At 43.3% G+C, this 25265-nt stretch overlaps 1 protein-coding gene across 5 annotated transcripts in view; it reads left to right on the top strand.

Moving 5' to 3' along the window:
- Positions 1 to 25265, top strand: part of UTRN (utrophin) — a 541506-nt gene that overhangs the window by 426171 nt on the left and 90070 nt on the right. For all 5 annotated transcript variants that reach the window (XM_019550130.1, XM_019550131.1, XM_019550129.1 and 2 more), the window contains 2 exons: positions 20607 to 20668; positions 21936 to 22010. In XM_019550130.1, the coding sequence (XP_019405675.1) occupies positions 20607 to 20668; positions 21936 to 22010 (137 nt within the window). The remainder of the gene's footprint in view (positions 1 to 20606; positions 20669 to 21935; positions 22011 to 25265) is intronic.

Here is a 25265-nt window from a genome sequence, read left to right as displayed (position 1 = left end):
AGAGCCACCAGTTTGATAGTGGCGGGGATTCAGGGAAGATCTATGCTTAAGGAAATAAGTTTGACCACAGCTCTCGCTATTCCTGCATACCTTCCTCTAATTAATGGAGCATTTTGAGGATGAAAAGTACTGGTACCTGAAGAGCCTCTAGTACTAGGAGAGGCAGAGTTATTTAGATGGAGGGGAAGGATGCAGTGTGTACTTATTCATTCCCTGCTTGTACCTAGACAGGAGGGAGAAAATTCAGTTTTCGTTTTTCTCACCAGATTCCCTCCCCACCAAATTGATCTTGTGAAACATCACTACCTACAACAATCCCAAAAAGATTATTGGCTATATCATCTTACCTATTTTGTGTGCCCCGCTTTCTTGTTCAACATGAAGGAGGTGTGTAAGATCAAACTGACATTACAGCTGCAGCAGTGAACTTTTTGGAATCTCTTCTCTCTCCAGAATTAACTGTCAGGGGGTTTGTTACTGATAGATGCAAGACAGTGAATGTCAAAGCCAGAATCCTTCATTGTTTTCCATCTATTGGTGCAGTTGTAAAGCAGCACTGTTTGAGGTAACCTTTCAATTTCCAAGATTGATTAAGGCCTATAGATCAATGTTAATGTACAGGCACATTCTGCATCCAGTATATTTTATTTTTTCTGTACCAGTGTATGGTACAGATTAAACAAACAAGATATATATTTAAAACTCTGGTTTAATATGTATTGTTTGTTTTATAGAAATACCAGGGCTAAGAGAAGCTAGTTACATTACATCAATGTGCTGTAGGAACTGGAAATGAGCAGAAAAGGTTTTCCTGTCACATAGATTTCAGTATTTCAGATCTTCTAGTCTCCTGTATTCTAAGAACGTTGTCATTTATATGCAAACCCAGAAAACCAAGGAAATTTATAAAGAATCTCTGATTGTGGTAAGGATGCCTTAATCTAGGTGTCCTGCAACTCTGGAGGCATGATGAGTGTGGTGAATGTGGACAGTTGGGGTTAAGAGAACATGCATTAGCATTCTATAAGATTTTTCATAGTACGACAAAACAGGAACGATAATGTGCAAGTGAAAGAGGGTGCTATACAGCTGCAAATGGGCAGTATGATAAAGTGGTCACTCAGTCCACAAAATATATCCAGATGCATCAATACGCATGGGTTATCACAGCTAATGCTCTATCCCTTCCTTGATTTGTTTCTCTCTTGTGAGAGCTGTATTCTTTTTTTTTTTATCATTTTCTATCTTCTTTTTCATTATTATAAAGTTTGGTCTTAATATTCAAGGTCAAAGCAATTTCACTATACAAACAATTGTTCACTGAACCCCCCAGAGAGTTTTGTCCAGCTGCTTTTCTGTTGTCTTCGTGATGCATGCCAGAGAAGTATTGCCGTGGTATTTATGTCTTAAAAGATTGGCAGAACGATGTTATGCATGACCAACAGTTTTATTTATTTTTGAAAAGCAAGATGAAGCTTGCGAGGCTCCTCAGTTAGTTGAGCAGACTTTCCTTGGCAGTGTCTTTATTTTCTTGTTGCATACCGTCTCCAGGTTTCAGAGTTGACAGCAGCAGGTACAAGAAATGTAGAGTAACAGCAGTACTGATTCTTAATGTTGCCTTTCTACTCATTGTCAGACTGGGTATTATTATTGTGATTTAAAACTCTTTACAAACTTTGTTTCTTAATTTCAGACCTGGTTTAGAGAAGAGAAGGGAACCAGTGCTGTTATCAAAAATATATTTAATTTAACAGATTAAATGTGCTCCATTAGTTTAATTCAAGACAGTAATCAGAAAGGCTTAATGACTGTCCTTTACCAAGTGTGTGGAAGCTGTGCAGATTATCTCGGCACTTCATTTTTCTAGTGATTTTTCTAAATTGTACCAAAATCTGCAGTTTAAATAAAATGCAGCCTGGAGGTAATCTGCAGAGGAGACCAAGTTGCATCGTGTTTCATCTTCCCTTATATTTTAAGAAAAGTTAAGTTTAATATTCCTGTTCTAAGGGGATATCTTAAGGCACATTGCTCTGATGTTTCCTAGTAATTGGGAAGGATTTAAAAAACTGAACGTTAATATGCATTTGTGTGGGATGTAGAAAAACAAACTGATGAAGGAGGAGAATATGAGTATGATTCAGTGTCTGATACCTTCTTGTCTAAATGAGGAGACTCAGGAAAATTAAGCTGGATTAACATTTTAAAGTGCATTAGTTACACTGCATTAAACTACTATGTGGTCAAATTTACTCAGAAGTAGAATGGTTTTAATTCAATCTAGTTCAGTTTACTTTGGAAGTAAAGTAAATCTAAATCAAATTAAGACCGCTTTATTTCTGAATCATTCAATTTATTTTTATTTCACTTCTTTGGGAAATAAAGCTACATTGAATTGAGGCCACTTTTGTTGTAAGCAAGTGTGCCCAGACAATGGTTTAATGCAGTTTAACTAATCCACTTGAAATTTATACCTTTAGTTAATTCAGATTAATTTTTCCGAGTGCCTGTTTAAACAATATGTAAGATATTCAGAAAATGACATGCAGATGGTCTTATCTTTCAAAATGGGATGCTATAGTAGTACATACATTAGCATGATGTTTTAAAAAATGCATGCTCACAAGTTGTGTACCAAATGTAAAAATATCACTATTAAAAAAATGAAGGATATGAGCTGAAAAAGTGAAAGGGAATACTTTGGTTTGTCATAGATCTTTAAGGAGAGTGACACAATGATTAAAACGTCCATTTTTTTTTGGATAAGTAGCATTTGTTCCGTCTCCTGCCTGATGCCAGTGGTAACAGACATTTACGTGCAGAGACAGGAATGACTCAAAAGAAAAATGGGAGTTGTAGCCTGCTAGGAAAATATGTCTGCTTCAGAGTATGGTTGCTTCCCTTACCTGTTTACTGACTTTTATGTGAATGTGTTGATTCATTCTGGAGTTCTGTAGAGTACTTGATATATTTAAGAGCTGTTTCTTACTGGCTACTATGTAAACTCCTTTGACCAAAGGGTAACCAGGGGATGGAGTACCTTTAAAAGAAGTGAAAGTTCTTTGTTAGCAAGAAGATTCGCACTACTTTTGAGCCGAGATTTATGGAGTACTTCATGTTTCTATGCTCTGTACGATCAGCTAAAGCTGCATGTGCAGTTTAGGCTGTCACTGTTTCCTCCCCCACTTGTAATATTTTATTATGTAAATCAAAAGCATTACTGCTGCCAGTTGGCATTTGATCTTTATAAGAATTTTTTCTTAGACCTTTGCTTTTCTGTCTGCATAATATTAAGTGGTAATAGTTTCAGAATTCTGCCACTTTAGGGGCTTCCAAAATTAATTAGAATTTTTTTTGTATTAGAATTCAGTCAGTGATGTTTGAAATCAAACACATGACTAAACAGTCACTTAAAAAAACTGTCTAGATATAGTTGAAAAAAGTTGAATCTTTTTGTCTCCTGGACACAAGATTGTCCGAGAGACTTGGACTAATGAGCAGTATAGGAAAGGATGGAATGCTGGCCAAAGACTGTTTCCTAATTCACTACTTGTAATGGATGTTGTTATCAGTTTGGACAAAATGTTGCAAGAGACAAAAATTGATTTCTTCAAACAAGCATTACACAATTTTTTTTATAGATCGTGCTGCAAAGATATGTGGGTTATAAAGGATATTCTCTACAGTTTTATTTATAACCATTTGGAGTGCACGAACAAGACATGATTGGCCTCTACTAAGAGAATGCAAAAAATAAAGCCTAAGAAACTCTACAGTCCTATAAAAAAAAATTAATAAATTTGGGAATTTGTATCTATTTCTTCGCCTCCATTTTTCTGAGCAGGGACCAGGTCACCCCCTACACCAGGATCCCCGTAGGCCCCAGGGAGGTGCACCCAGGCCTAGGGTCAGTGAGGATCTAATCAGGGAACTTCTGGAGGGACTGGACGTATTTAAATCAGCTGGTCCTGACAATCTCCACCCCAGAGTGCTGAGAGAATAAGCAGAGGTCATTGCGGGACCCCTGGCATGGCTTCACGAGCATTCATGGTGCTCTGGTGTGGTGCCAGAGGACTGGAAAAGAGCCAATGTGGTTCCCATTCCAAAAAAGGGAGGAAGGAGGACCCAGGAAACTATAGGCAGTTAGTCTTACCTCAATCCTGGGTAAGCTTTTTGAGAAAATTATCCTGGCGCATGTCCACGAGGGGCCAGCAGGGGAGATTATGTTTAGGGGCAACCAACACGGGTTATTAGAGGCAGGTCCTGTCAGACCAACCTGGTGGCCTTCTATGACCAGGTCACAAAATCCTTAGACACAGGTATGGCAGTGGACGTAGTCTTTCTGGACTTTAGGAAGGCCTTTAGCACTGTCTCTCACCTCATTCTCATTAAAAAACTAGGGGACTGTGGCGTCAACACCTACACAGTCAGTTGAGTCACTAACAGGCTGGAGGGTTGCACCCAGAGAGTGGTGGTGGATGGGTCCTATTTGACTTGGAAGGATGTGGGCAGTGGGGTCCCTCAGGGCTCGGTCCTCGGGCCCACGCTGTTCAACATCTTCATCAGTGACTTGGATGGGGGGGTAAAAAGCACCCTGTTCAAATTCGCAGACATCAGTAGGAAGTGGGGGGGAAGTAGGCATGGTAGAAGGGAGGAATAAGTTGCAATCAGACCTAGACAGGTTACAGGGGTGGGCAGATGAAAATAGGATGGGATTCAACACCGACAACTGCAAGGTGATACACCTGGGGAGGAACAATCAGCACCATATGTACAGGCTGGGGAACTCCCTTCTCATCAGTACAGAGGCAGAAAATGATCTTGGAGTCATCATTGATACCAATATGAACATGGACTGGCAGTTTGGGGGTGCAGTCAAGAAGGCCAACCGCACCACAGATGCATCTCAAGCAGGTCCAAGGAGGTGATCCTCCCCCTCTACGCGGCACTGGTCAGGCCGCAGCTGGAGTACTGTGTCCAGTTCTGGGCGCCGCACTTCAGGAGGGATGTGGACAACATGGAGAGGGTCCAGAGGAGGGCCACTCGCATGATGAGGGGGCAGCAGGGCACAGAGGAGGGCCACTCGCATGATGAGGGGGCAGCAGGGCAGGCCCTACAAGGAGAGGCTACGGGACCTGAACCTGTTCAGCCTCCACAGAAGAAGGCTGAGGGGAATCTAGTGGCCATTTACAAACTAGTCGGGGAGACCAACAGGCATTGGGGGAGTCCCTGTTCCCCTGAGCACTACCAGGAATGACAGAGAATAACAGTCACAAGCTGGCAGAGGGTAGGTTCAGACAAGATATCAGGAGGCGCTACTTCACGGTCAGGGCGGCTAGGATCTGGAACTAACTTCCAAGAGAAGTGGTGCTGGCTCCTACCCTGGGGGTCTTTAAGAGGAAGCTAGATGAACACCTTGCCTGGGTCGTTTAACCCCAGTACTCTTTCCTGATATGGCAAGGAGTTGGACTTGATGATCTGCTCAGGTCCCTTCCAGCCCTACCAACTATGAAACTTTTTTGTAAAAATTTATGTTGAGGGGTATCTACTTTTTGAAGAAAAAATAATGGTAAAATAATTACCCTTGTACTTCTCAGTGTTGTTAACCACCACTCCTCATGCTTCAGCTTTCTGCCTTTTCAAATTTATTAGGTATTTATATTGGCTAGAAGACCTATAAAGGAAATGAGAGGAGAATAAAGTGAATTCAGTTCAATGTAAGGTAGCTTTATAAGATGATCATCAAAGTGATTTAATACCAAAATTTAGAGTCAGACTAGTTATGTTTATGTGCTCTTAAAAAGGACACATAATCACCCAAAACATAACAGTTCCATTTTATCACTTTCTATATCACGTTTAATATTACAAGGTAAGGAATAGATACCTTTGCTTCACTATTTTTCAAAGCTTTTTTCAGAAAAACAAATCTCTCTCTTCTGAACCTTGTTATACATCAGTGCAGGAGAAAAATCCATTAGCCCTAGACATAATTTCTCCTACTGCTGGCTCCATCCATAATCCCATCCTCCATAAGTATAGAAAGAAAAAATAACTTTCAAATTTTTGCCAGAGACCATACAGATATTTACTTAGTTACCAATTGTTGCACTAGTCTTAATTTCTGTTCAGGAATTGTTGGTAGTGCTTTTCTTCAAAGTAGCTGAACAGATATTAGTCTGTCAACCACTGAAATGCAGTCACCCTTATAGTTCACAATATCAGCTGCCTTCCAGCCAAAACTAGTTTTAGAAAGGACTGAAAAAATACTGTATTCAGCTAAAGCTGCATGGAAAGCTTAGGCAGGCAGGTTGCAATAGCTTCAGCCTTCACGTAAGTACATAAGAAGTGCCATAGTGGGTCAGACCAGTAGTTCATCTAGTCTAGTATGCAGTGACAAGTGCACACTTGAGCAGGAGAGCTTTGAAGTGCATATATTTAGAGCAGTGGTACTTAATCTTTTTGGCCAGGAGGCCAGATGGGATGTCCAAGACCGGAATCTGGCTGATGATCCTGATCTGGCATGAGGTAGTCACAGCAGGGTCCCATATGGCTACATTGAAGGAGCCTGGCTCCAACCTGGCCCTGTGGGGGGAAAGAGGACATGGCCTAGCCCCATCCAGAGAAAAGGGGGTGTGGACCAGCCCCAACCCAGCCCCATGGGGGACAGAGGGGAGAGAGTGTGGCTTAGTTCCATGGGGGAGAGTGGATGTGTCCCACCCCCCACAAGGGAAAGCGGCTTGGACTGTGCCTATAGGGGGAAGGGGCATAGCTCTGCAGGTGGGGAGGAGGCATGGCTCAGCCCCAGCCTGGCCCTTTGGGTGGAAGGAGACTTGATCTGAACCTGCAGGGGAGGAAGGGGCCTTGAGCTGGCCCCACAGTGGAAAGGGAGCATGGCCAAGCCTCATCCAGCCCATTAGGACAGAGACATAGCCCAGTCTTATGCAACCGCAGGAATGGGGGGAGGCCTGATTTGGCCCCAACCTGTGTAGGGCATGGGGGTTGGAAATTTGGTAGTGGGAGAGGGTGGCCATATTTATTGCCACCACTCCCCTACCATCAGATTTCCTGATCTGTGGAAATCCCCCAGGGCTAGATACCTATGGCTCTGAGGAGTGCATTTGGCCTGCGGGCCAGAGGTTGAGCACCCCTGATCTAGAGTTATCTATTCCCTATTCAATACCCTCCTTAGCATCCACCATTATTGGTTCAGAGATGCCAAAGGGAACATCTCCAACGGTTCTGTTCAATAGCTATTGATTGATCTGTCAACCTTGAATTTATCCAGGTCCTTTTTGGAATCTGGTGGCTATGCTGTCTGCCTCCAACACCCCCTGTGGCAATGAATTTCACAAATTAACTATGTGCTACATAAACAAGTATTTTCTCTTGTTAGGTTTATATTTGTCACCTATTAATTTTGGTGGGTGTCCCCTAGCTCTAGTATTCTGGGACTTGGTGAGCTAGAGTTCCCTGTTGGCTTGGTTCAGACATTCCCCTTTACCAGTATAAGTGATTGGAAACCAGTACAGATTAGAAGTTTGGAATACAAAACCAGTGTATACCCAGAACAGAAGTTCAGCATGCATAAACTGGTTTAAGGATGGTAGATTTACCCCTCCCCCCTTCAAAAGTGTGTTATGTTCACTACTGATCTAAATAACACTGCTTATGGAAAACCACATAACTTAAGTTGATTCTTCCTTGGGCTTTTTGGATGTCTGTACTTAGTTTTGGTCTACCTCCTTCATGATTTTATAGACCTGTATCATATTCCCCCTCAGCCTTCTCCTTTCTGAAGAGACTTAACCTTTTTAGTCATTCCTAATATGGCAACTTCTCCATGCCCCGATCATTTTCATTGCCCTTCTCTATAGGTTTTCTAATTCTACTATATCCTTTTTGAGGTGTGGAGACCAGAACTGGACACAGTATTCAAAATATGGGTGTACCATGGGTTTGTATAATGATGTTATAATCTCACCTGCGCTGAGCAGTGGCGGTCCTGGGCAAAAACTGTTCCTTAACATGGGGGAAAATGCGGCCCTTCCCCAACACTGCTGCTGGTACTTCCTGGTATGGCCTCCTGGACCCCGCCCTGCATGTCCACTGACTCTGGGCTGGTGACAGTGTGGAGCCAGACACAGGGGAGATCAGTGTGGGGTCTGGGCAGCTGCAGCAAAAAATGCCAGCAGTAGTGAGGGGGAGGGGCCACTTTTTGCGTGGGCTGAGCAACACTTTCTGCCCATTGCCACCACTGCTTAGTGCAGGTGAGTCTGGAGCAGGTGTGGAGTGTGCTGGGGTGGGGCTGCACGGAGGTCCCCACTGCTACCATGGGGTTGGGGCCAGCAGTCACAGCAGCTGGAAGGAGCTGCTGCTGCCTAGGCTGTCTGGAAACACAGTCCAGCCACGGAGTCACCTCAACCCCACTGTGTGCCCAGTGGGTGGAAAGATGCACCACAGCTGACGGTGAGGAGCTGGCTGCAGTTGGCCAGGTTAGGGCTGTGCATGTGGGTTCCTGATGTCCAGTCCCACCGTGGTGAGTCAGGAGCGGGCATAGGGCAGGGCTGGGGCTGTGCGCTGTTGGTGGTGGGGAGGCCCATGGGCTCTGGATGGTTGCAGGGTGGGGGCTGGGGCTGACTGGCTCGAGAATACAAGGCAGTTGCAGGGAAAGAGACTTAACAGTGGGGGTCTACTACAGACCACCTAACCAAGGGGAAGAGCTAGACCAGGAATTCTTAAGTTAGCTCATGGAGATACTTAGGTCAAAGGATGTGGTCATCATGGGGGACCTGAACTTTCCAGACATCTGCTGGGAAGAGCAGTCGGCCAGGTCTGACCACTCACGTAGGTTCCTAGCCAGAATGCAGGAACTCCATCTAACCCAGGAGGTGCACAGCCCCCCCAGGGGAGATGCCTTATTGGACCTGGTGCTGGCCACGGCTGACAACCTGGTGAGGGGGCTGCAGGTGCTCGACTACCTGGGTGACAGCAATCATCACCTGCTGGAATTTACCATCCAGCGCAAGGTGGCAAAGACCTACAGGAAGGCAGCAGCCCTAGATTTCAAGAGGGTGGACTTCAATGAGCTAAGGAGAATAGTTGAGGAATCACTGAGGTCCCGGAGGGGAGGGGAGCCAGGTGTCCAAGAAGAGTGGTCGCTCCTTAAGGAGACGAACCTCCAAGCCCAAAGGGAGGTAATCCCAACACGGATCAAAGGGGGTAGGAGGGCGCAAAAGCCCCCATGGCTCACCAAAAGCATCCAGGAATGTCTCCTACCTAAAAGAGAGGGGCGCACCCAATGGAAGGGAAGGGCCATCACCAGGGAGGATTATACTGCGCTTGCTTGGGGATGCAGGGAGGCAGTCAGGAAGGGCAAGGTGGAGATGGAACTGGGACTAGCTTCCCAGATCAAGAACAACAAGAAGTCCTTCTCTAAATACATTGGCGGCAAAAAGAAGGTTCTGGGTAATGTTGGGCCCCTGCAAGACACGCTAGGAAATTTGGTCGTCACACCAAACGACAAAGCTAACCTATTTAACAATTTCTTTGCCTCCATTTTCCTGAACAGGGACCGGAACAGCCACCCCCCCGCCCCCCGGTTCCCCCTTAGACTCCAGGACAAGCGCACCTAGGCCAAGGGTTAGTGAAGAACTAGTTAGGGAACTTCTGGAAGGACTGGATGTATTCCAATCAGCTGGTCTGGACGATCTCCACCCTCAAGTACTGAGGGAATTGGCTGAGGTCATTGCGGGACCCCTGGCAAGGCTTTACAAGCACTTGTGGTGCTCTGGTGTGGTGCCAGAGGACTGGAAGAGGGCCAATGTGGTTCCCATCTTCAAAAAAGGAAGGAAGGAGGATCCGGGAAACTATAGGCCAGTTAGTCTTACCTCAATCCTGGGTAAGCTTTTTGAGAGAATTATTCTTGCGCATACAACGAGGGGCCAGCAGGGGAGATTATGCTTAGGGGCAACCAACACGGGTTATTAGAGGCAGGTCCTGTTGGACCAACCTGGTAGCCTTCTGTGACCAGGTCACCAAATCCTTAGATGCAGGGATAGCAGTGGACATAGTCTTCCTGGGCTTTCGGAAGACCTTCGACACTGTCTCTCACCCCCTTCTCAGCAAGAAACTGGGGGACTGTGGTGTTGACACCCACACAGTCAAATGGGTCACCAACTGGCTGGAGGGCCGCACCCAGAGAGCGGTGGTGGATGGGTCCTATTTGACTTGGAGGGATGTGGGCAGTGGGGTTCCACAGGGCTCGGTCCTTGGGCCCACACTGCAATGTCTTCATCAGCGACTTGGACAAGGGGGTAAATAGCACCCTGTTCAAATTTGCTAATGACACTAAGATGTGGGGGGATGTGGGCATGCTAGAAGGGAGGACCTAGACAGGTTACAGGAGTGGGCGGATAAGAATAGGATGGGATTCAACGCTGACAAGTGCAAGGTGATTCACCTGGGGAGGAACAACCGGCAGCACATGTACAGGCTGGGGAACTCCCTTCTCATCAATACAGAGGCATAAATGATCTTGGAGTCATCATTGATTCCAAGATGAACATGGTCCGGCAGTGTGAGGATGCAGTCACGAAGGCCAGCCACATCTTGTCATGCATCCACAGATGCATCTCAAGCAGGTTCAAGGAGGTGATCCTCCCCCTCTATGCAGCACTGGTCAGGCCACAGCTGGAGTACTGTGTCCAATTCTGGGCGCTGCACTTCAGGAGGGATGGTGGACAACGTGGAGAGGGTCCAGAGGAGGGCCACTCGCACAATCATAGCAGGCCCTATGAGGAGAGGCTACGGGACCTGAACCTGTTGAGCCTCCACAGGAGAAGACTGAGGGGGATCTAGTGGCCTGTTACAAACCAGTCAGAGGGGATCAGCAGGCACTGGGAACAGTCAGAGGGGATCAGCAGACACTACCAGGAGTGACCAGGAATAACGATCACAAGCTGGCAGAGGGTAGGTTTAGGTTAGATATCAGGAGGTGCTACTTCATAGGGCAGCTAGGATCTGGAACCAACTTGCAAGAGAAGTGGTGCTGGCTCCTACCCTGGGGGTCTTTAAGAGGAGGCTAGATGTACACCTTGCTGGGGTTGTTTGACCCCAGTACTCTTTCCTGCCATGGCAGGGGGTCAGACTCGATGATCTGCTCAGGTCCCGCCCGACCCTAGAAACTATGAAGAGGGCACATGGAGGGGGCTCCCATGCAACCCCCACCATACCAGCAAACCTTCCCCCACAAACCCCACAACCACATCCTACCCCACACACAATCACACAGTCCACAAACACAGCACCCACTCGCACCCTCCCCCACACCTCCCACTCCCCACATGCAGCCTCCCGCCATACACAGACCTGCAGGACTCTGGGGGGAGCCCTGCTCACTGCTTTTTGCACACACCCCTCCACACACACCCACATTCCCCCCTCCAGGCACCTTCCCTTCCACTTACCCCGTACCCACCCCCAAACCCTGCCACATACACCCACATACCCACCCACACATCCCCACAAACACCCCATACCCATCCATCCACATTCACACATACCACACCATCTCTTACGCCCCACATACACAGTCATTCAAACCCACACATCCACAGCCCCCCACAAACCCCGTGCCCACCCACTCATACCCCCCAGTCCCTTCCTCACCCCCTGCAGTATACAGGAGTAAGACTTCATTTTGAGCTATTATGCAGTCACCTTTATATACATGATGCAAACATACACAAATCAGGATATATATTTTTAATAAAATTAAAATATGTTACTGTTAATGTTTGCTTTTAGTATATAATTTGTTTTGGGTTTTTTCTGGTTCCAAGATGGCAAACCCCCTTCCCAAAAGGAGTACTTCTGGGGCAAGGGGAGGGACTTCCAGTGGCAAAAGTCAGGAGTTAGGGGCAGGATTACCAGTCCCAAGATAGCCAAGGGGTAGGGCAGCTGTCAACAGGTGGGGCTACCCTTGCTGCCCTAGACAGCTCATCAGAACTCATTAAGTGGTCCTACAGCCAAAATAATTGCCTGCCCCTGGGATAGCTGAAGTCTCCCATTATTTTATTGCTTGTTCCATTTTAGCAGCTTCTCTAATCTCCCTGAGCATTTCATAAATACCTTCAGCTTCCTGATCAGGGGGTTGGTAGTCACTCAGGTATGGAATTTCTACCCACAGGGATTCTATGATAGTTGTCTTTTCAGGTAAGATTTTTATGCTGTTACTGTCTCTACTGTCCTGAACATACTATGCCACTTCTCCACCTGCATATCCTACTCTGTCATTCCTAAATAGTTTGTCACCTGTTAGGACAGTATTCCCTTGATTATCATCCTTCTGCCAAGTGTGTGAGATGTCTATGATGTTGAAATCACTATGAGCAGAAGCAATCACATGCAATTTTTTTCTAAATCCAAGATGCACATGATTTTTTGAAACATGCCATTCATTAATTCAGTTCATTAATACAAGACCAATCATGTCTTGTTTGTGCACTTTAAATGGTTATAAATAAAACTGTAGAGAATAACGTGTTTGTTATAACCTTATCAATTTTATTTGTTTGTTTTACTCTATACAGAATACATAAATCTCTTTATTCTCAGATACTGATATGCTTGGTCAAATGTTTGTCATAAACATTCTTCCTGTTTGAATATTATACTGTGTTTTGTGTCAATAACTTTTGGTGAAGAATACAGCATACTTTTGGGTAATAAATGAGCTTTGTGAGACCAACAGAAAAAAGCACTCAATATCAAAAGAACTCCTCTGTGATAGAGTCAGTGAAACCATACCATGCTTTCTTACTTCACTGGTGACGAGGAACCTATCACATAGCTTGCCTTTGTGACATCTATTGGCATTGCTACCCTACAGATTTACTTACCCTATTTACTCAAATGCAAAATGAAGTTTTTTTCTCCAGTCAGCATGGCAGGAAAAGCCCCTGGGCTTATGTTCACATACATGGAAAACTCATTAAATACGTTGTCTGTCATCAAGTTGCTGACAAATTGCTCAGTAATGGAAACCACCTATGAAGTTTAAATGCAGCCAGTAGGCCTGTGCAAGCAGCTAGTATTCACTTCGGATTTGGAGTCAGTTGATTCGGGGGAGAGTGATTCGATTCAGTGATTCAGATCACTGTCCTGATTCGATTTTGCCGAATCACTGAATCAGTGAGGCCCATCCCCAGCCTGGCATTGGTTGCCCTGCCCACCCCAACTCCCAGCACTTGGAAACCCACTCACCTTGGATTAATGGGGTGCTGCTGTGTTGGGGGGGGGCATCCCCGCTCTGCATGGGCCTCCTGACCCCCCTGGCTGCCCTGCCCACACCAGCTCTGGTCCTTTAAGGAAAAAAAACTGAGAAAGACCATAGACTCACCATTTCTGCTGGGTGGGGGGTGATCCCTGCTCCCCCACACCATGTGGGGGGGCTCTGCATGAGACCTTATTCCTGCCCTGACCCTCATCCCCTGCACACAGGGAGCGGTGTCTGGGCTGCAGGTTATAGCTGTTCCCCTGTCCAGCACATCCTCATACCACCCAGCAAATGCACCTGCTCCTCCATGCCCTGCCTGCCCCCAGGGCTTCGGGTGGGCTGGAGCAGTCCCCTGCCCTTCAAGTCCAGGGTTCCCTCTGGCACACTCAGCCTGCCTCTCCCCTGGGGGCCTTCTCACTCATAGGGGAAACCATAGGAGTCTCTCCCTGGTCCTGCATCCCCCTCTCCTCCTATGCTCACCCAGCCACACAGGGGCTTGTAGCAGGGTCTTCCCAGGCTTGGAGTCTCCTGACAGGCAGATGCTGTGTTGTGTCTGCCCTGGTAGGGCTCCAAGGGGGATGAAAGGAAGAAAGGATCCGCTGTTTCTCTCCAGTGCAGCCTCTAGCTGCCACCTCTGCAGGGCTCTGACAGGGGCTCTCTGAGGGATGGCCATGGTGAGGTCCTTTTCCTGGCCTCCAGCCTGTCTTAACTCCCCTCTCTCTTCCCTTTGTTCTCCTCTTCCTGGGAAAAATACTCCCCTTTTCAAACAAGCCCTCTCAGGCAATCCCAGGCCAGGACTTTTCCTGGGCCTTTGCTAATGTTCCTCTCATTCAGACCCCAGCTGGGGTTATATCACTTCTCCCACTTCAAAGAGGGCTACATCCAGAGCAGCTTTACTCGCCCTCAGTAGTGTCTCTACTGGGACAAACCCTCTCACATTGTCCTTCTGCAGGGGCACCTTTTCTATCCCTTGAGGTGAGTACAATTTTAATAATGCTGCTACATAGAGGAAGTGGAAGGTCAGATGACAGGAGCCAGCCACTCAGCTATTAGTGAGTGGGCAAAGAGTCAGAAACTAATGGAGGCTTTAGGCAGGGTTCATTCAACCTCTGGAAACGGAAATGGGCTGTGCTGGTAAGACCAAGGCCACAGCCTTAGACTCAAGGATTCAATCTTTGTGTTGGAGCTTTCATTTTGTTTATACTACAATGGTATAATTTCAGCAAACAAGATTTTTGTTACATTATGCTGTTATAGCTTCTATTATCTTTTGATAAAAGTAGATAGCTTTTCTTCCCCATAGCTTTTATAGCAATATCTAATGAATCAGCTGCTGCTAACTTTGCAAAGGAAAAGAGTGAAAAAAAATAGTTTACTTCTTTCTGTTGAGTTGCCAAATGGGAGCATGTTCATTTAGCATGTAGTGAGAGACTTGAAAGAAGAGTTTTGGCCTGGTAATATTGTTGTGTGATGTTTCATGTTTGAAATAGGCAGTCATTTGTATTTTTAAAATCTTGGATTACTTTGTGTATAATGAAATAGTTTCATTAATAGGGCAAAGTATGGTGTAGTGCAGTAAACAAGCTCCTGAGTGCTCATTTTTCTTTTCAGTGGCAACGTTTCAGGTTACAAGAGTGTTGGTTGTAGCCATCTTGGTCTAAAGACATAGGCATTCAAGGTTATCTGGGTTAAGTTGTTGTCAGTAGTGTTGGTAGTATGTTACATTAAGACTTTAATTGGGTTTTGGGATCTGTGGCATTGATTTTACAAAAATATCTTAAAATGTCACAAGTGATGTTCAGGTGATACTTATTTTTCTAGGGCTAAGATTCACTGCTGTGAATCCCCTTGAAAATATACAACTTTTCCCTTTGTAAATCTCTTGTTTTTAGTTCTGCAGAGAGAATATCATACTTCTAAGCCACTGGAACAGGACTAACTGATATCTGCTCTGTATCCTTGATCCTTGTAATTTGACAAAGAAACAGTGCAATATTTGGGGCAATGAAGGAAATATTCTACAAGTGCTTTGTGCTTCTTTGCTAAGGGTGACTGTTCAAATCTGTTCAGAACCTTGGAGAGATCCATTAGCAAGCAGACGAGATCGTTAAAGGCAAATGATAAACTCTTCGTATGAACATCACAAAATACTACCCAGATATTTTTTTCAGTCAGCTCCAGAACACGTAGAAATTTTCCAAATTTTTGAGAAGCAGCATTACTATATTTTCTCTGTTTTCACATCAAGCTGTGATTCTCTGAAGGAAGGCATTCAGACTCTATTTTAAGATAAAAATTATAATGTAGCGTTCTCCATCCCATAATTTGCTAGCATCACTGAATTATCTAAGTTTTGTCTGTGGTGTCCATGTGGAGAAAACTATGACTGTTTGCTAGTTATCCTCTGGTCTCAACAGAATTGTTATAGTTAAGGAAATAAATAGTTCAAGGAGAATGTAAATTTAATTTTACTGTTATTCATTTTGGTTTTCTTGGTTGTCAGGAGCCTATTTCCTGCATATTTCCCTTCCTTGTTTATCAGAAAAGCAGTGGTCCTTACTGCACTAAGATGGACAGCCATAATGAACGTAGTGTGTGTATCAGGACAGGACAGGGATTTATGGTTTGAATACACAGAAAAGGAGTCATCAAAGTGCAGGAAGAAAAGTATTGCTTTACCTGCATTTCCTTGTTATTTGTGCAGGACACTATTCAGTGTTACTTCCTAAGCACAGTTTTCATTGGCTAATCTATTTATATGAGTTATGCCTCAGTTGTACAAGACCACATCAGACACTAGTGTGCATTTCCCTCTTCAACTCCTACCCCCAGCTATATGGCCTTCAGAAAAAAATGCAGAGAAGAGCCAGCCAGAGAGTATAACTAGGAGCAGCTGGAGAAACAGCCAAAATATAGACCTTTGGCCACTGGGGGAACTCTTTATCATTTTGATCAGGGTTTTCTCTGCTCTGTGCTCCCCAGCCCTCACCCTCTTCCTCCATCTTTATACCACACTTGCCCATTTTACCCTTTTCCTCCCTGCCCTTTTCCCATCATGAGCAAGCCTGCCACCTCAACCTTCCACAAAAAGTGCTGTGGAACTAGAATGAGGTTTTCTCACTCCACTTGTGTTCTTCCATCACTCAGTGTTTTGCTTGTGCTATAAATGTTCTTGGGTAAAGGACCAGCTGTTCTGTGTTAGCATAGCATCTAGCATAAAGCCAGCCCTCATTCTTGGTTGTCCTTAAGGGTCCATGGCAATAAAGGTGATCATAAATAATGAACCTTTGTCATTCTGCGGAAGTGCAGTCAACTGAGAATGTGTTTTTTCAAATCTGTTGACAAAATACTCAGTTATGAGCAAAAAAACAACTGCATATGGGAAAAGTAACCACCCTCTTCCATTCAAAGCTTTGTCAGTCAGAGTTACACGAGATATTTTTGGCCTTTAGTTTTGAAATGTTTGAATATTGTAACTCTACACAGAAAAGATGGATCTCATTTCATAAAGCTGCATTATAAAGCAAATCAACAGGAAGCAGTTTTTCTTTCTTGCCTTCTATTTTGGACTCATAGAATGATTCCTTTGACTGACATTCTTATTTGTTGCATGTTAAGCTTACCTGCACATGCATTTATTCTTTCTGTGAAATTCAGTTTGTGTGCACATAAAAAGGCTCAATATATTGTGAAAGTATTATTATCAGACACAATTTTTTAGTGAGAAATAGCAATGTTGAAGTTGGTGCTTTTCTTTTTTCCTTCCTCATTAATAGTAATGACACTCCAGTAAATAGGAACAAATGGAGCAGAAATTGGAAGTGCTCTTTTGGTGGGTAGAAGGTAATATGGGGTTCAGCGAGGACCATCTCTGCTGACCTAACCACATCAGACCCGGAACTGAGAAGGGGAGAGCCTCCCCACCTCCACTCTAAAGGTATTAGGACAGTAGTGTGCATTTCCCTCTCCCACCTCCTACCCCAAATTATGTGGCCTTAGGAAAAAACTGCAGAGAAGAGCCAGCCAGACAATCTAGCTAAAAGGAACAGCTGCAAAAACAGCCAAAATACAGACCTTTGTCCACCGAGAGACCTCTCTACAATTTTGAGCAGGGTTTTCTCTGCTGTGTGCTCCCCTCTCCTTATTCTCTCCCTCCATCTTCATCTCATTTTCATGCCACACTTGCCCATTTTACCCTTTTCTTCCCTGTCTTGCTTTGCTACCCTCCCATCACTTCCTATTTCATTTTTCCCATCATAAGCAAGCTTCCCACAAAAAATGTGGGATTCATGGCATTAAACATGATCAGTATCAGTGAACCATTGTAACTGTGGAAATGCAGTCAATTATTGAAATTGAGAACATGCTGTTTCAAATGTGTTGACAAAAAACTCAGTTATAAGCAAAAAATAACTATACAGGAGAAATAACCAGCCTCTTCCATTTATAAAGCTGTGTCACTCAAAGCTGTATTCAACTTTTTTGGCGTTTAGTTTTGAAATGTTTCAATACACTCTAAAGAAGTGCAGTTTTACATGTCATAAATTTCCCAAAAAAGTTATTCTTAGTGAAATTTACAATCCGAATTTCAGACCTACAAAGGCAATGTACAGACATTCACTTTTTTCTGGGTGAGTCACTGTCTTCCTGGTGGAAAACATAATTGTAGAGATATTCAAGATATTTCTCCCAAAGCAGAAATGGCAGCTCCAAAAGAAAAATAACCTGGGAACAACTAGGGGTTAAATCGCTCCCAGGAGACTGTTTGTTGCTTACTAGATCGTTACGCTCCCCCCAACCAGTGAGCAAAACACAACGCCCTTCATAAACCTGTAGTGTGCTGCATGGAGACACAAACTGACCCTGAGCAGTCTAGGTCAGCCTGTCAGGGATGCCCTGTTCACTGCTGCCATCTGTCTCTAGACTGAAGGAACCAGTAGAGTAGGCTGAAATGTATGAACAGAGGCCTCCTGGCTGCACGTTGTCAGCACTGCAAGCTCTTTGTTTTTCAGGCTCTAAATATTCAAATATCTGTTTAGGCATCTCCAGGTTAGTTTTTCTACCAGGAAAACAAACCCAGGAGAATTCTCCCAGATAATTTTCACATGTGTACACAGCCAAAGTACATCATAGGAACTGTATTATGTGACTTTTTAAAATGGGATGAATGGACTGTAAGGTACATAGAAAATTGGCTGGATCATCAGGCTCAAAGAGTAGAAATCCATGGTTTGATGTCTAGTTGGCAGCTGGTATTAAGTGGAGTGTCCCAGGGCTTGGTCCTAGGGCCAGTTATATTCAATATTTCTGTCAATGACCTGGAAGATGGGATGGAGTGCACTTTCAGGAAGTGATGGAAGATGGGATGGAGTGCACTTTCAGGAAGTGATGGGGGAGTAGTAGATACACTGGAGGGTAGGGCTAGGATTCAGAGTGACCTAGAGAAATTGGAGGATTGGACCAAAAGAAATCTCATGAAGTTTAATAAGGACAAGTAAAAAGTCTTGCACTTATGAATGAACAATCCCATGAACCCATGCAAGCTGGGGACTAACAGGCTAAGCAGCAATTCAGAAAAGGACCTGGGTGTTACAGTGGACAATAAGATTAATGTAAGCTAAGTCCCTGTTGGGAAAACGCCTGACAGCACACTAGGCTACATTAGTAGGAGAGTTGCCAGCAGATCAAGGGAAGTGATTATTCCCCTCTATTTGGCACTGGTGAGACCACATCTGAAGTGCTGTGTCCAGTTTTGGACCCCCCACTACAGAAAGGATATAGACAAATTGGAGAGAGTCCAGTGGAGGGCAATGAAAATAGGGGGATAGGGCATATGACTTATGAGGAGATGCTGAGGGAACTGGATTTATTTAGTCTGGAGAGGAGAAGATTGAGGGGGGATTTAATTTTAGCCTCCAACTGTCTGAAGGGTGGTTCCAAAGGGGATGGAGTTTGACTGTGCTCATTGGTAGCAGATAACAGAATAAGGAACAGTGGTCTTAGAAAAGGTTGTAGCTTGCTTGTAAATTTAGGTTAGATACTAGGACAGACTTTCTCCCTAGAAGCGTAGTAAAGCACTTGAACAGGTTACCCAGGGAGGTTGTGGAATCTCCATCCTTAAAAGCTTTGAAAACCCAGCTAAACAGAGCTCTGGCTGGGATGATTTAGTTGGGAATGGCCCTAGTTTGAGCAGGGGGTTGGACTAGATGACCTTCTGAGGTTTCTTTTAGCCCTAATTTTCTATGGTTCTATGAAAATAAAAAATAACTTGTGTCATCAAAGTACAGCAAGCAAAGCACCTTAAAAACAGATTGTTCCAAAAATAAATACACACTATTCATAATAGTTATTTTGTATATTTTATAGTGACCATTTTACTTATTCTTATTTACATTTATGGACTTTCAAATTTAAATAAAAACAAAGATTATAAGAAAGAACATGATTTTTGTGCTTCAGTAAGTATTTGGTAATCTGGGATCATTTCATGTTTCAGTATTACTCTGTTAATTCTTTGTAGAGATGTGAAATTTTCAGTTTTAATCTCTAGTATAATCATTTGTAATTAATCTAATTCAAATTATACAAAGTTTTGCGTGTCAAGAATATATGATCGTTTCAACATTCTTAAGTTAATATAGAGAAATATGACTAATACAAGAGAAAAAAATGAGATTTTAGCGGGCATCAGGTAAGCTGCATTTTAACCACATGGCTGCATACATGAAATCTTGATGGATTAAACCAGAGATGTTAAATGGTGGATTAAATAGCTGTACTTATTATATCATCTTCTGTTGAGAGCATAAATGCACAGAGTCATTTATCCTATGATAGTAAATACTTACAGGTTTAAGAGTTTGAAAGGTGATTTAGCACTTCATTAAATATGTTACAGAAAAGTCATAAAATCAGAGAAAAACCATGTCACATATCCTGATATTTACTAATTTTAAATACATAGTTAAACCTAAAATAAAAATCTTTCAAATTTTACAAATTTGTTGCCATTAGTAGGGAATTTTACAACTTTACCCTATCTGCCTTTCACTGAGCTTCAGAATCTGAATGGAGCCAATATGGTAAGAGAAAACTGACAGAAGCAGGGGTTAAAAGGGATCAGAAACAGGAAGCTAAATAAAGGAAGGGAGGTCATGTTGGTTATCTTGTGATCAAAAACATCAAGGAATTGGATGACTCAGACTTTGTATGTTGATATGAGCTAGCAGGGTTTCATTCTCGCTCCTGCATATAGTCATATTTGTATATGTGTGTGCATTGGAACGGTTTCTTTCCTATCTGAAGCTCTGCTTGTCTCTCTGTCTTATAGTCATCAGACACAGACGACTTGTTGGGATCATCCTAAAATGACTGAACTCTTCCAGTCCCTAGGTGAGTGCTCTTCTTGACATGAAGGATTTTATGGAGTTTGTCTTAATAGGATAAATAAAATGCCCAATTTCTGTTGAATGAAAGTTCCTGAGTTTTCAGGTACTTGTTTATCTAATCCAGGGATGGCCAGCCTGCAACATGTGTGCCATAAGCACCCTCTGTGTGTGGCATGTAGTGGATCAAGGGAGGGGACAGGCAGCATAGTGGGAGATGGTACAGAAAGCAGAATAGCAGATTGATCATGGAGAACAGGGCAGAGCAGGAGGCAGAGCAGCAAATGAGATAGCAGAAGGGGATAGGAGTGGCACTTAGGAGAATGCAGGGTATTGCACTGATTTGTGATGTGTGCGCCAAAAAGTTTGGCCCCCACTGTTCTAAGCATTTCCTCCTATGTGGTTGAATATTTAGTGCCAAGAAATGTGTTGTCTTTGTCTGTCTATGTTGTTTTTCAACAAATAGGTTTAATTGACTAGAATTAATGTTACACTTTTATGTAGTATGTTATTTTATTTCAGTTCTGTTGTAATCAGGGACACAAAACCCTGTGTTTTCATTGTCTCAGAGCCTGATAACTAGTAATGAAAGCCTGTTTCATGTATTAGGAAAGCGCTGGATTGACAGTATACCTGTATAAGCATCTGCATTTGATGCAGAATGTCCCCTCAGGCATGCAAGGATAAAATACTATTAACAAAGAAAAGATACTATTATCCTTAACAGTTTGTAAAATTGAAAATTCATATTGGGTTCCCCCTCTACCTGTTTATATACTGATGTTCCCATCTTTGAGGTGTTAACAATGATTGACATTATGGAAATAATATTAGATAACATGACGTTATGGAAATGTTGGCTTTAGAAGACTCAGGTTAAACTTCAGCACTGCATTACTATGATCTTGGTTGCATCCATCACCCATCCTTCATCTGTACTTTCTTTGTGAGATAGCTCTAGGCCTCATGCTTCTCTGGAAAACACCATAGTGCATGTATGTCAGTTTAATGATGCCTGAATTTCTGGTGTGCCTGTCCCAGTGACATCAGAAGGAGTCTCAGTTGACTACCAGATAATTTAAACTAGGTCCTAACTTCAGTGCCTTGGGCTTCAGTGTTCTATTTTCTCCTCTTCTGCTAACCTTTATTTTTAATGTGAAATTAAGACCAAGCTTTTGTTTGAATATATGTCAAAATAATCTTACAGACTGGCTTTATTTTCCTTGCTATTGATCCTTCTTTAAAAACAGCTAACATTTTTCTGTGTATTCTAGCTGACTTGAACAACGTACGCTTTTCTGCATACCGTACAGCTATCAAAATCCGAAGATTGCAAAAGGCATTATGTTGTAAGTTTATCCTTCAGAACTAATTAATCACTCTGTACACTACTTGCAGAAAGGAGGGTGGGCCCAGTACTAGAGCCCCTACTGGTAAACAAGAGGTCAGAAGTCTTCTTGACAGTTTGTCATTCACACCATAAAATGACAGCATTAATTGTCTGTGGTATATGTCACTGCTGTGAATTAAATATGGGTATTGAAAGGAAAGGAAGGACAGTTTGGTGAAATGAGATAAGTTGACTTGGCATCTCCCTTGATTTATATATTTGAAAGCAACATGAAAATAAATACTTAACTTGTGCAACAATATCTTGGCCCAGGATAAATCAATACTGTGCAGTAGCAAATGAGCCTTTCTGTGATCCTGAACCAGAATACACCAAGACCAAAAGGGTGTTCATCTTTATTGAGAGAAAATAAAACCTCCCTGTTGCAGTGTTCTCCACTTAGAGATTTAGTCTTTATACAAAAACATTGGCCTGTATGGGAAAGGACTCTTTCCATGTTAGCTTTGGGCACAGCTGACTTTAATTTGTCCAAAGTTTAGAAAGGGGTGAAGATATTCAGGTCTGTGCTTGGCGTAGGTGAGAAGTCTGCAACATTTTGGAGCTGGGGGGGAGGGGAGAGGGGTGGACTTTAATAGAACTTGGTTCTGAGCACAGGCTGCTTCCAACCAAGCCCATACTTCCATGATCACACCGGAGGCATTCACTTTTCTAGCCTTGGGTTCTTAAAAAACTACAGGGACGGAGATGCCACAACCTCACAACATGATCTCTGCAAAAAAAGAAACATACACAGCATCAGTAAGATAGTTAAAACAGTTTGAAAACATTACAGTTTTCCATTGGTTGAAGGCTTGCACTTAAAATAGATTAGGTTAGCCATACTCAGGGCTTTCCTCAGTGATGTTAAGCTCCCACAGAGTGGCATCTGGGAGCATTGCTTCTGTTATCCTCTGCTTGCTTAGGAAACTTCATCCCCATCTTGTTAGACAATGTTTTTATCTTGATTGTCAGTTCTGGCTGGATCTCAGCAATGCTGAATGTTTGAATGTGATGCTTGTAGCACTATAAAAATGCCATCTAGTATGGAAGGCTGCAGTATATCTCTTCAGCAACACAGGTTACCATGGGCCTCTCAAGCATCCCCTCATGTAGCATTTTAAATCAAGACCAGGATCTTGACCTTGAAAAACCTCCATAACTTGGTCTTAGGATAGCCAAAGGATCATCTAAAACTCCTAGATGAAAGCCATGGTTAACTATTATGCTTCTCTGGCACAATGGATGGTTCTGAGGCTGGAATGAATCCTGCCAGTTTCTAGGGATCACCACAGCCTTAACTTTTTTTGAAGTGAAAGTACTGCTTATTTGACCTTGTTTTCTCAGGTACAAATATATAGCAACAGACTATATATATTAAAAAATAAAAACCCAAATCAAGCCAAAACAAGACATTTTTCTGTACCTGATTCTCCTAGAACATGAAGGGACAAATTGCACACAACTGGTTTCCTTGCTTAGTGAGCTGCTGGAATGCACTCTGATGTTACAGAGATGAGCAGTATGTAAGAAGTTGTGCAGAACAGAATGAAACTTAATTCAGATTACTTTTAACAAGCAACAAGAAAGAATAGTGTCTCCTTCCAAATCTTGAAAAATGGAGAGATGCAGTAACAGCAGTATATAGCCCTTTTTCATCCGCAGACCTCGGAGTGCTTTGCTAATCATTAAAGTATTATCATCAAGTATTATGATGGGGAAACAAACCATGAGAAGTGAAGCGACTTGTCTGAGGTCACCCATCAGACCAGACCAGAATGAGAACTCTTGTATCACAGTTCATTGTGCTGTTTAGTAGTCGATAGAGTGTCTCATGAGTGAAGACTGAAAATCCCCCTTGTTTCTGCCTGACATCTGAAGAGATTTGTTATCTTAATTGTACGTGCATATTAGATAATGAGTTCAGTTCATTTAAGGTATTAAGAACACAGGAAGGGGACAGATAGCTTAGAAAGACGCTGCTTTTTAAAACCATAAAACAAAGCATCGTAAAATAGTTCAGTTTCCAAACCCCGTTTTTTGTCTCTTTCACTGAAACTCCTTACTCATTGGTGTGATTTTATAGAGGCCTGAAAAAAATATAATAAACATTGTTCTTTCTGTCATTGCCTGCTTACAGATGCTCATCTCCTAGCCAAAGGTACAGGACGTAGTTTAATTCCCTGTGGCTATAGCAGTTGGTATTTCTTTTGTACTCATGGGATCGCTGCTCAGATAAACAAAGCACAGCATCTGTAAGCACCCATTATGAAAGTGGGGTTCAAAAAAGCCATACAGAACTGTGCTTTTGGTTTTCTCTTGTGTAGGCAGGAGTGAGAAATGAGTCTGCTGTGCTTCTGACTCACCACTTGAGCCAGCCTATAATTTGAAAAGAAAAAAAATCACTTCTCATAATTTAAATGTGGACTCTTTATTCTAAAGGTGTCTGAATGTAGAATGCTTCAGAAAGGCTTATGTCTGGCTTATGCACAAATGGAAAGAAAGTGTCAAATAAAATCACTAGAAATAGAGGTCATCACAGACTGTACAATGTGACAAATTGCGGTAAGAGCATGTATGACTGAGAGAAGGCCTTTATGGGAAGAAATACAAGGACAAAACTGAAGTGAGAACCTTAGTCCCACTTGTACTTCATAGACTTTGACTTTGAAATGTGAATAGGTAATGTGGCAGTAGTAATATATAATCAGATTAATTAACATTTAAGTTCAGGGATCTCTTGGAATTCAAATTGTACGTTTCTGTTTCTGGTCTGTGGTATCCATGCACAGGGAGAGAGGGGGGTCCTGACAATCTCCACCCCAGAGTGCTGGGAGAATAAGCAAAGGTCATTGCAGGACCCCTGGCATGGCTTTACAAGTATTCATGGTGCTCTGGTGTGGTGCCAGAGGACTGGAAAAGAGCCAATGTGGTTCCCATTTCAAAAAAAGGGAGGAAGGAAGACCCAGGAAACTATAGGCAGTTAGTCTTACCTCAATCCTGGGTAAGCTTTTTGAGAGAATTATCCTGGCGCATGTCCGCGAGGGGCCAGCAGGGGAGATTATGTTTAGGGGCAACCAACACGGGTTATTAGAGGCAGGTCCTGTTGGACCAACCTGGTGGCCTTGTACGACCAGATCACCAAATTCTTAGATGCAAGGGTAGCAGTGGACATAGTCTTGGACTTTCGGAAGGCCTTCAACACTGTCTCTCACCC

The sequence above is a fragment of the Crocodylus porosus genome, unplaced genomic scaffold, assembly GCF_001723895.1.
Source record: "Crocodylus porosus isolate Cpor-Errol unplaced genomic scaffold, CroPor_comp1, whole genome shotgun sequence".
Lineage (NCBI taxonomy): Eukaryota > Metazoa > Chordata > Crocodylia > Crocodylidae > Crocodylus > Crocodylus porosus.
Note: the sequence above shows the minus strand (reverse complement) of the source record. Positions and strands in the feature narration are given on the sequence as shown.